This window comes from Macaca fascicularis, chromosome 4 (assembly GCF_037993035.2).
Source record: "Macaca fascicularis isolate 582-1 chromosome 4, T2T-MFA8v1.1".
NCBI lineage: Eukaryota > Metazoa > Chordata > Mammalia > Primates > Cercopithecidae > Macaca > Macaca fascicularis.
The window spans coordinates 159,671,446-159,683,545 of NC_088378.1; the positions used below are offsets into that span (position 1 = coordinate 159,671,446).

General features: G+C 45.8%; 1 protein-coding gene and 1 long non-coding RNA gene across 26 annotated transcripts in view; one reads left to right on the forward strand and one right to left on the reverse strand.

Moving 5' to 3' along the window:
• Positions 1-12,100, reverse strand: part of PHACTR1 (phosphatase and actin regulator 1) — a 580,504-nt gene that overhangs the window by 10,032 nt on the left and 558,372 nt on the right. For 24 of the 25 annotated variants that reach the window (XM_065544413.2, XM_005554017.5, XM_065544412.2 and 21 more), the window contains 2 exons: positions 6,394-6,449; positions 1,334-1,395 (listed from right to left, as the gene is read on the reverse strand). In XM_065544413.2, coding sequence (XP_065400485.1) covers positions 1,334-1,395; positions 6,394-6,449 — 118 coding nt within the window. Of the gene's footprint in view, positions 1-1,333; positions 1,396-6,385; positions 6,450-12,100 lie in introns of those variants that run through there. The other variant, XM_045389953.2, reaches the window with a different exon arrangement.
• LOC107129626 (uncharacterized) lies at positions 5,256-5,992 on the forward strand. Its single transcript, XR_001490434.4, has 2 exons — positions 5,256-5,335; positions 5,821-5,992. It is a non-coding gene; the product is annotated as an uncharacterized lncRNA (long non-coding RNA).

Here is a 12,100-nt window from a genome sequence, read left to right on the forward strand (position 1 = left end):
TGACCATTCAGGCACTTGTTTATCCTGCTCTTGCTAATTGGGTTGGCATTTGGCTTGTCACCAGGTATCTGGGATGCTCGCAGGGAGAGAAAGTGTTGAGAAATACAAACCATCTCCTTAATAATTGGTATGATATTTCAGGATCTCTGAATTTCTTCCTTTGTGTGATATTTCTGGAGAGAAAAATCCAGTAATAAACCTTTTTACAATGAATGTTAATGGACCTCTTAACTGTCGCTAAGATATGAGTATCTTTCTCTCAAGATGGTCACTGTAGGAGGCTGATTAAAAACACTTTGACTTCGTCAGACAGAAGGTAGTATTATATCTTGCATGTCATCAATTAATTAAACTTTTCAGCATCATCCAAGAATAGCCTTAACAATGCGTTTGTTGTTAAAGAGGACACTCGTGTGGAATGAGATGCATGCAAGGCTACAGTGCATTGCCAAACCATCTATTTTTGGGGTTAAGAATATATTAAAATTCCAGTTTTATGACTTTTATCTATGTGCTTCTCAAACATCTGCTTTAAAATTTGTCAGCACTTTCATAATTTAGCCTAATAAAGTTGCATAGTTCTTAATTCCTAGGGAAAGAATAGTGTCAGGGAAGCAAAAAAAAAAAAAAAAAAAAAAAGTCTATACTTTCCCAGGGTCATAGCAAATAATTGTGTAATATTTGAACTAGTAATTTTTCTTTTATTTTGAGACAGTCTTGCTTTGTTGCCCAGGCTGGAGTGCAGCGGTGTGATCTCGGCTAACTGCAACCTCTGCCTTCCTGGGCTCAAGCAATTATCCAATCTCAGACTCCCATGTATCTGGGACTACAGGTGCACATCACCACACCCAACTAGTTTTTGTATATTTACTTTGGCAAAGACAGCATTTTACCATGTTGCCCAGGCTGGTCTCGAACTCCTGGCTTCAAGCTATCCACTCACCTTGGCTACCCAAAGTGCTGGGTTTATAGACATAAACCACTGAACCTGGCCTTTGAACTACTGATTTTGATTATGAATTTCCCATTGCTTAATGGGATTATAGTGAATTTTTAAAAACAAAACATTTAGTGTGATCAAAAATATAACACAATAGCCATCAAGTTATTTGGGAGTAGGTGGGTGTCACAAAATTAAACAACATTGAATGTCACCAGCTCAAAGGACTGAGGGTCATGAAACTGAGTGGAGAGGTCTTATAGAGTAAGAGAGTGGCGCTCTCTGACACGGGAGGAGAGGAATCAGGCAGCGGTGAGGCCACTGAGGCCAGCAGAGGTGTGGCGGGCAGCCCACCCTCGCCTGTCCCAGCTCTTGGCATGGAGAACCACCTACCTTTCGGGTTAGCCTCCTCTTGATCTCTCTCTTCTCCTCCTGTTCCTCTTGTTCATTCCGAGCTGAAAGAAATATTTAAGATGTTTTTTATTTCAGTAAACAGTGTTGTATACAGGTGCATCCTCTGGACCTTGGCAGGCTCTAGGCCAAGCATTGCAGTTTGAAAAAGGGAAGAGAGAGCTCCTGTCCCCTCCCCCAGCTGCCCTTCTCCTTATGGGGATTGCTTTCCAAACTACCTGCGTTGTTTCCAATTGCTACTGAGCAGGTCGACCTTATCATTCTGCCTTCTTTACATCACATGGGGTTTCAGGTCTCCAGGCAGAGATGCTGGGGTTGAGAAACATGGCTACAAGGAGGGTAGGCTTTTTTTTTTTTTTTTTTTTTTTTTTTTTGACAGGGTCTCATTCTGTCTCCCAGGCTAAAGTGCAGTGGCACAATCACAGCTTACTGTAGCCTGGAACTCCTGGGCTCAAGTGATTCTCCTACCTCAGCCTCCTGAGTAGCTAGGACTTCACATGCACGCCACCACACCTGACTAATTTAAAAAATTTTTTATTGAGATGGGGGTCTCATTATGTTGTTCAGGCCGGTCTTGAACTCCTGGCATCAAGCGATCCTCCTGCCTTGGCCTCTCAGAGTGCTAGGATTACAGGTGCAAACCACCGAACAGCGCAAGGAGGTGGGTGGGAATGTTGACGCAGGGACACAGGCATTTGGGGAGATGTGAGGATCCTTTCTTTGGATAAGACTGGGGCTCACTCATTCTCTATGGAGCCTCCCAAACACTGAAGGAGGCTCATTGTGATGTAGTCCTTGTGTCTGGTGCCCTGTGGAGGTAGAGAGAGCAGAAGACCGACCTCAACCTGCTGCAGGAACAAGACAAGGCAGGAGGAATTTCAAAACGCTCACCTTTCACAAGCCCTGATTCCATCGATTCTTTGAATCTTCCAAGAAGTCCACAGAGCATGGGTGAGGCCAGAGTGTGGGATACAACTGCCTGCATGTAGACTTTTTAGGAGTGGCTCAGAAGAGTAGACTGCAGAGCCTAAAAGCTCTTGGCTTAATACATGGGTGATTTACTCAGATTTTTAAAGAGCTGTATATATAAGAGAGTCTGGGGAAGGGGGCAGATATTTGAAGGGCAGAGAATCTGGGCTTATTTCTCCTTTTAAGCTAACTGGATGACCTAGGGTAGAGCATTTCCCTTCTGAACCTTGGAAGAATTCCTTGATATCTGTGGAAGCACAGACATCAGCGTAGCATTGTTGGACTTGAAAAAACTATGGAAGTCAGCTTGTATCAAAGAAGGCCTGTGATTCTCAGCTGTTACATTTCAAATGGTGTTAGTAAAAGGAAACACGTTGATTTCTGGCATAGGGTGCATCATGACTGCCTGGGACACTAGTTGGCTCATTTTGAAAATCACAGTTGTTGAATTATATTTTGGTAACTTCATTAGTTTGTTGTATTGGTGCACACATGCAATTCAGATATGGTTGCTTTTTGTCTTCATATGGGACAAGTCTTTAAAGGAAGGAAACCCCCTGTGCCTAGAAAGGGGTGAGGACCATCTGATAACTGTGTCACCTTTACACTGAAGGTGACTATACCTCCCACTAGCACAAGTGGTGTGAGGTCAGAGCAGAACTCAGGCCCTTGAGGGCCACCCCCACGGGCCTGATTTGGCCCCCCGACTGCCTGTGGGCATAAGGCTTTGTAGAAAGGCAGCACAAGAAACAGCCACATCTTGCTGTGGGCTGAGGTCACCAGAGGTCCCTGCTCCAGCCTACCCTACAGTGCCTGAAACCATCACCATGAGTGTGCTTTCCTTTGGATTAGAGATCTTATCTCCCACCCGGAGTGTGTTTTTTTTTTTTAATGCAAATTTCTCTTGAATAAAAGCCCATTAAACTAGTCAGCCATTAATAGCTCAGTATGAATTAATCTAGCAGAGATAAACTGGGGGGGCAGACAGCAAAACCGGGAAGCAGGGAGCCCCCAGACAGTGACATTTGTACAAATGCAAATTTCAGTGGGATAAAACCTATTAAACCGGTCAGCCATTAATATCTTAGTACGAATTAATCTAGCAGAGACAAATGGGGAGGCAGACAGCAAGAACCAGAAGGAGGGAACTCCCATTTGGAGATGTCTCAGGTGGGAGAACGGATGGAAGGAAAGGTGGTCTGGATGTTGGGTCACTGGGGACAGCTAGAGGGCACACGGTGAAAATTTACAGAGGCACAGAATACCAGGGCCATGAGGGGCCTAGTGACCACCTCATCTACCACCACTGGTTTATAACTGAGGATCTGAAGGCCCAGGGGTGTTAAGTGGCTAGTCACACCCTACCTGGCTCAGTGGTTACACAGAAAGGCTTTTTCCTGTGGTCATGTTTTGCTTGGGGCCGGCTCTACTCCTCATTACTAGCCTCAGACTTCTGATCCTACAGGCCTCTTCGGAGCCGTGAAAGCAGGCATCCTGTGACACAGCTGACAGAGCATGGAGCCTTCATCTCCTATGTGCATTTCTTAGGTCACTCTTGGGGGTGGGGCCACAAGCTACCGCCTACGGAATCGATACCTTTAGTTCAAAGCCATTGACCAACTCAGGTTCATGAATTTTCAGGCAGAAGGTACCAAGACAACCCCATTAGGCAACTGGGAAGACAGGCCAGGAAAGGCCTACGATGTCATCATTACAGCTGCCACCATCAGAGGGTTCATTATGTGCTCAGAGGTGCACAGGGCCTCACTGGCTGCTGGACAGAACAAGGGCTGCTCCCAGGGCCAGGCAGGGTGAGGCTGGAAACCAGTCCAAGGCTCTCAAAGCTCCAGGGCTGAGCCATGGCACCTCTGTGCCCTGTTCCCCACCACCCACCACCGAGCAGTTCCTCAAATGGCTGAAAGCTCAGAAAATCAGTTTTAAAACAAACTCTTGGAGGATGTTTTCTTACATGACTAGACATTTTTGTTTGTTTGTTTGTTTAACAATCACGATAGATTAAATTTAAAAAAATATTTAGGAGAACATAGTTCCAGAATACAGGGAAAAATAAGAACCTATGGGAAAACAGTTGATTTCTGAAAAGTTTCAAAACTATGAAATGATCCATCTGTTTGAATTGGTCAAGTAGTTCTTTAACTTGCAACTGGGTGGCCGGGACAAGTGGGATTAGGGAAGAGAATAAAAGAGAACCATGGGAACAATCTTTCACAACTCCTTTTTGGTTCCCTGAATCTAAGTTCCCTGCTTGATGGCGGTGAAAACCCAAGCTCAAAGGACCTGTGGTCTCCCAGGGATCTGGACAAGCCACAGAGGGGATCTGAGGCCTTTGAGAGAACCCAGAGCTGAGCTAGGGGATTTTAGATCTCTTTGCAGAAACCGTATTCCCGGTGTGATAAGCACTATTTTCTGAAACCTAAATAATCCCCGGAGGCTTTTAGCTTCTTTGAGTTTAGGCCTCAGGTCAGAGGCCACAAGTACAGCAGGGGGCTGTGAGTAAGTTGTACCAGCTCACCTGGCTGTTTATCTTTCTCTCCAACAACGAAGTTTATAATCGCTCAGGTACCAGATTGGGGCAGAAAGGAAGACATCATACAGGCCAAATGCTTCCCTGACCTTGGAAATCCTTTGAAAAAGCTCTAAATTCATTCTATAGAATATTAAGCTTGGAAACTTTGAAGGATACCCCTTGGGCAGAAAAAAAATAAACGCACATTCCTAGAGACCTAGGCAATGCTTAGGGTTTCCCGAGGACCGAGGAAGGCCCAGTCCTGAAAATAACTTCCACTGAGAGTTGAGGAAGTGGTGGCTGGCATGGGGATGGGAGGCAAGATGTTGATAAAGGCCGGGTTGACATAAACGGACATGCGGGGGTGTCGGGTGGGGGTGGGTGCTGTAGGCAACAGGCCTCCCCATCAGAGCGGAACTCAGCACCGACCATCAGCAGACTACGAAATACCGAGCAAGTCACAAGGCCACAGTGAGCACGGTAGAAAGGTAAAGTCAAGAATATTTTAGTGTGGTTACAGTGGAAATTCCCGGCAAACTCACACTGCGGTTGCATATGATTTACTGGGCACGGGGGGCGGGGGAACTGGGGGAGGCGAGGAGTCAGTCTGTATACCATAGCATTTCTAGAAAACTCTGCGTAGTATATATCTTTCTTTTCTGGAGAGAAATTAGAAGTGTGTTGTGGGGTAGGGGGAACAGGGTCATGAATTAAGCCAGAAATATTTGTTCACTATCTTGAGGCAATGTTGGTGAGAATGGTAGCAATGACTGAATGGAATGGTTTGATTTTTAAGTTATTTAATATCCACCACTAAACTGACGCATACTGGTGTCCATCAAATGCTTGATCTGTTTTAGTATTTTGTATCCTTTTTTTTTTTTTAAAGCACCAAGTGGATCCTCTGTACATATTCAAATGTCTCTGTGTCTTAAACCAAACAAGGGGCTCATTTATATTTTTCTGTCTGCAGCAATGGTGAAAGGCAGTTTTCCTCGAATGAGACCATCAGACAGGCATGCCCGGGACCAGCTGTGGGAATCCTGAGAGACAGACATGAAGCACTCCACTTGGAAATGCTTTTTTAGTCTTTAAATTTAACGTTCAAAGGGATGAGGGATTTTTATCAACAGCAGCCAGCTGCAATGCAAAGTCATGCCTTCTAGTCTCAGTTCAAATGGCCATTAGCCGCCCATATCACAGTCTCCATTTTCAAGCCAATTTTGGTTTAAAGTTGACCCTACTCCCAAAAATCATTAAATAATAAGTGGTCTCACTCTAATTTTTCAGCTTCTCTCTGACTTTACAACTCACTAAAAGGAAGGCTCTGCCTGCCGCCTGTGAGCTTCTAAAGTGGAATAAAATTTGCCTTCTCTTTGGGGAGGTCGTCTTTGGTGTTCTAACACACACGGAGGAAGCCTCAACCGTTAGAAAGGTTTTCAGTGCTTTCCGCACAGGCGCAAGGTAGAAACCTCGTGGCCTACCATTAAATAATAACAAAAGCCGCCACAAAACATCAGGGATTGCCATGGGCTTAGTCACTTACGTTTCAAAATGTTCCTCTGTTCCAGTTCTTCCGCAGTTGGCCTCTGGCTCAGCCGCCTACGGAAAAAATCCAGGAAAAGTTTTTGGACCATATCATAGCCTCCTTGGGTCATTAATCTCCTCGGCCCTTGCAGATACATGAGACAGAGTCAGTGGCTGGAGTTCTTGTTCCATCCTGTGCTCTGAAAGACTGACTCTCGCCACCACCGCCTCCTCAGTTCCTCAATTTCAAGCCCAGGAGAGGCACGTGCGTCATGTCACAGCCGCTGACCCCCGCCCTCCTCCCTGCAGCGGCCCCTCCCCAGCCCCGTCTCCTCCAGTGGCCCCAGGCAAGTGGACTGCAACTTAGACGGGACTCTTGTCTTCACAGAAGTCCTTTTCTTTCCTTGTGGACTCCTAACTTGGGGACTGTGGCCTCTTGCCTCTCCCTCCCTTGAGGCTAAAGCCTGTCTTGTGCGTCTTCTTTGCAGACTCAGTTAGAACATAAAGAGGCCTGTGGCCTCGGGGACATGTGAGAGAGTGTGTCTGTCTGCAGAGAACAACGGCTGCTCTTTTTTTGGTCCTGCTCCTCTTATTCCAGAGCCTTAGAGGACATGAGTGGCAAAGGCACAGAAATGACACTCCTGTGGCCAGGCATGAAATTTAGCCACCGTAAGTGAAGCATCATAGCCAGGGCATGAGCCTGCAATGATGCAATGCGTGGAGGCAGGGACAGGCAGTGGATGGCACGTAGTGACAGAAGTAGCCAGGGAACGGGCATGGCATCCGAGGGGGGAATGCCTGCATTAGGTCCCAGGAATGACTGACACGGACTCAGGAGCCCGAGCAGGAACAGAGACGTCTGTACCTTTGAAGTTTTGGTAATTATTTAACAACGCTGCAATTATCCAGCATTCCACTTCACCCACTGGGATGAGGTGTGTGAAAGACTGAATCATTGCAGAGGAAATTTTAGGCTTCTCAGACTCCTCTACTGGGATCTAAGGGATAGAGAGGATGCTCTCCTAGTTACGGAAGTTGCAGTTCCTCCCTGGGTATTAGAAACTGGTGTCCATAGTTGGCAAGATGTTCACATCTTAAAATCTGAAGAGAGATCCTAGAGTGAAAATATAAGTCAGTGAAGTCTCCAAACATAACTACAGTTGGTTCTCTGTATCCATGAATTCCACATTCTTCGGTTCTACCAACTGCAGATGGAAAATATTTTAAAAATACAAACAAAAACAATAGTCTAATAATTACTGATACAGCATTTATCTTGTATTAGATATAAGTAATTTAGAGATGATTTAAAGGATATGGGAGGGTATGCGTAGTTTTTTTGCAAATACTAAGCCATTTCATACAAGGGGCTTGAGCATCCTTGGATTTTGGTATCCAAGGGAGTCCTGGACTCAATCTCCCAGAAAGGACTATATTTTTAATTCAAAGCTTGTTGTCATTTGTGTTTTTCTTTATTGCATTAGGCCAGAATCAATTGCTTCTGTGACATTCCCGTGTCACTACCACATATCCTATATAGGGAATGGGCTTCAATGTCTCATATAGTTTGGATATTTGTCTCATGTTGAATGGTAATCCCCATTGCTTGGGGTGAGGCCTGGCGTAAGGTGCTTGGATGGGGAGCCCTCATGGCTTGGTTCTGTCTTCTTGACAGGGAGTTCTTGCAATATCTGGTCATTTAAAACTTTGTGGCGAAACCCTGTCTCTATTAAAAACACAAAAATTTGCCGGGCATGGTGGCACATGCCTGTAATCCCAGCTACTTGGGAGGCTGAGGCAGGAGAAGTGCTGGAACCTGGGAGGTGGAGGTTGCAGTGAGTCGACATTGTGCCACTGCACTCCAGCCTGGGCAACAAAGTGAGACTCTGTCTCAACAACAACAACAACAACAACAACAACAAAAAGCGTGTGGCAACTCCCTGCCCACTCTCTCTCTTGCTCCTGCTTTTGCCATGTGATGTGCCTTCCTCTCCTTCACCTTCCTCCATGATTGGAAGCTTCCTGAGGCTTCCCTAGAAGTCAAGCAAATGCCAGGGCCATGCTGCCTGGATAGCCTGCAGAACCATGAGCCAATTAAACCTCTTTTCTTTATAAATTACCCAGTCTGAAGTATTCCTTTATAGTAATGCAAGAATGGCCTAATACAATGTCAGGGAAAGGATTTTTTTTTTTTTTTTTTTGAGACGGAGTCTCGCTCTGCCGCCCAGGCTGGAGTACAGTGGCCTGATCTCAGCTCACTGCAAGCTTCCGCCTCCTGGGTTTACGCCATTCTCCTGCCTCAGCCTCCCGAGTAGCTGGGACTACAGGCGCCCGCCACCTCGCCCGGCTAGTTTTTTGTGTTTTTAGTAGAGACGGGGTTTCACCGTGTTAGCCAGGATAGTCTCGATCTCCTGACCTCGTGATCCGCCTGTCTCGGCCTCCCAAAGTGCCGGGATTACAGGCCTGAGCCACCGCGCCCGGCCAGAGAAAGGATTTTTGGTCATATACCTGCCTGTCAAACCTACAGTACCCTGAAACTGTTGGAAATTGCATTCCAAAGTGTTTTTAAGAGTATAAGAACATTTTCATATTTATTATTCCTTTTCAAAATATCCCCATGGCATAATATAAAACATTTGTTTTTGACCCAGTTCCTATCACAGAGCACCTAAAATGCTTGGAATTTCCGGAGTGTCAGGAGTGTATTTTGTTACTTGGAATGAGTCCCTTTGGATCACACCAGAGTTTGTGCCAATTAGGTGACTTAGGATGGGGCTGGCTACTAGAAAGACTACATGGTTAGAGGCGTGGAGCTTTCAGCTGGGAAGCGGGAGGGTAGGGGGCTGGAGGTGAAGTTCTATGGAAATTCTTGAACCACAAGATTAGATGAGCTTCCTGGTGGCTGACCACAGGGCTGGGGGCCACTGCTGGGAGGGTGGCACCTGGACAGTGCACAGAAGCTCTGCCTCTGTCCCCCAATACCTTGCCCCATCCATTTCTTCATCTGGCTGTTCATCTGTAACCTCTGTAAGGAACTGGTAAAGTAAGTGTTTCCCTGAGTTCTGTGTGAGTAGTCTTAGCAAATTATTTAAACACAAAGAGGGAGTTGTGAGAATCCCAATTTACAGCTAGTGGGTCGTAAGTATCGGTGACAACCTGCGACTTGGTATTGGCATCTGAAGTGGGGGGCAGTTCTGTGGGACTGAGTCCTTAACCTGTGTAATCTGACGCTATCCCAGTAGAAAGGGACAGAATCAAATGGAATTACAGGACGCCTAGTTCGTGTCTGCTGGAGAATTGCTTGGCGTATGGGGAACTGTGTCACACAGAAGTGTGTGGGGTCACGCAAGTGTGCTAAGTGTGAGAGTAGAGTGAAAAAAGTTGTTGTTTTTTCCTTTTTTTGAGACGGAGTTTAGCTTTTGTTACCCAGGCTGGAGTGCAGTGGTGTGATCTCAGCTCACTGCAACCTCTGCCTCCCAGGTTCAAGCGATTCTCCTGCCTCAGCCTCCTGAGTAGCTGGGATTACAGGTGCGCGCCACCATGCCCCACGCTAATTTTTTGTATTTTTAGTACAGACAGGGTTTCACCATGTTGGCCAGGCTGGTCTTGAACTCCTGACTTCAGGTGATCCACCTGCTTCAGCCTTCCAAAGTGTTGGGATTACAGGCGTGAGCCGCTGCACCCAAAGTTTGTTTTTTTTCTTTGCAATCCCATTAAGACATTTTTCATCCCCATTGACAAGGGCCAGCTGTGTATTTGGAAATTCACAATATTAGAGGGTCTAAATTTGGACGCAGCATCGTTTGAGTCCTTTCTAAAATAGCATTCTCATGCTGCAGGAGGAAAATGGTGATTATACAACTGAGTGAGCCGGTGTCAGAGGTCTGGAATGCAGCTTACCGACTCCACGTTGAAAGATCTTAACAGCTCTTTCTCACCTGCCAGTTTATTTTCCCTAAAAATACTTGCTGCTTTTATAAGGGATGGGAGCCACTTTTATGGAATGGTTTGGTAATACCCAGGCTTTAAGTCGAGCTAAGTTTTGGGGGCACTATGTTTTGAGAAAGCCTTGTAAATGCGGGTGGCGCCTACATCTTGGAGGTCAGGCCAGTGTTTCAGAGTCTTATGCAAAGTGTCTGCAGACTACACTGTTTCCTCATCAGCTTTGACGGTGCCATCCCATTGATCTCATCACTGAACATGACAACTGGCTCTGTAGTGGCCCCCTTTTTTTTTAAATGGGTGGTCATATTTGGAGGGGGTGAAACTGAGTGACTAGACTCTGATCCGAGAAAATTCTGTTATTAACTAGGCTGCTTTATAGTCAAACACCCATAATTTCAAATGAGGTCCTCTGTTTATGTTTTATTTCTCTGGAAAGCGACTGAGAACATCAAGACTAATCATCGCTATAAAATGCAGCTGAGCGCGCCAGAAGGGCCTGTGCTATAGTTAGTTTGACCTTGAAAATGAGATTTGGGAAGAAAATGATATGGTGGCATTGTAATGACAAAGCACTAAGTAGCTCAGGAGCTAGAAGATTTGGGTTCTAGTCCTGGCTCTGCTCTGAACTTATTTACCTCGGACAAGGTATCGGATCCTGCTAGGCCTGTGTTCTTTTCTCTGCAAATAATAAATACTAATTTAATAAGCTAAGGCTGATTTAATGCCTATAATGTAAGGGTGTGGTTCCAAGCACTGTACATATGTTCATTCATTTAATCTTTATCTCAAGATTTTTAACCGAATTCCAGTTGCAAAGTCTCCTTTGCCCTGGAAGGTTACATATTCATAGATTTGGGGATGAATATGTGGACGTCTTGTGGAAGGGTAGTCAATATTTTGTCTGCCATAACCACGGTACTTTAAGTCAGAGGTTGCAAACTGATGTCTGGTGCACTGGATTTGACTCTATCTCTTTGGCATGCTCAGAGGTTACACTTTTTCTCTCTTTTTTTGAGGCGGAGTCTTGCCCTGTTGCCCACGCTGGAGTGCAGTGCTGCAATCTCAGCTCACTGCAACCTCCACCTCTTGGGTTCAAGCGATTCTCCTGCCTCAGCTTCCCAAGTAGCTGGGATTACAGGTGCGTGCCACCATGCCCAGCTAATTTTTGTATTTTTAGTAGACATGGGGTTTCACCATGTTGGCCAGGCTGGTCTCAAACTCCTGACCTCAAGTGATCACCCACCTTGGCCTCCCAAAGTGCTGGGATTCCAGGCATAAGCCACTGAGCCCAGCTGGTTTCACTTTTTTTGAGCCTGAATGCCTTTAGACAGAGTGTGTGTGATCTAATTAGCCCACTCCCCAGGCCTCACTTAGATAGTACAGGTGAGCATGCTCACATCTGTCCTGCTTTTTTTTTTTTTTTTTTCAGATCATTCCTGGACCCCCGAGGGCCTCTGAGTTTGAGACGCTGGATGAGATCATCAAATGATAAGAATTCCAATTTTTGTTTTCCTAAGTCTTTCATCCGCCAATCTACCCAACAGGAACCAGGGGCCACCTGGAGGCCAGGCACGTTTTTAAGATGATCACAGCCCAGAGGTGCACATCGGTGATTACAATGTACGAGGTAAAACTGGATCAGCAGTTTCCAAGGACTGGCGTGTAATAAAATATCCTCAAAACAACAAGCAAGTTGGGCATGACTTAGACTTTCACTGCCCATGTGGAAGGCACTGTTCATTCTTGCAGCATCTCAGTTGGCCATCAAGAGCTGAGTCAGA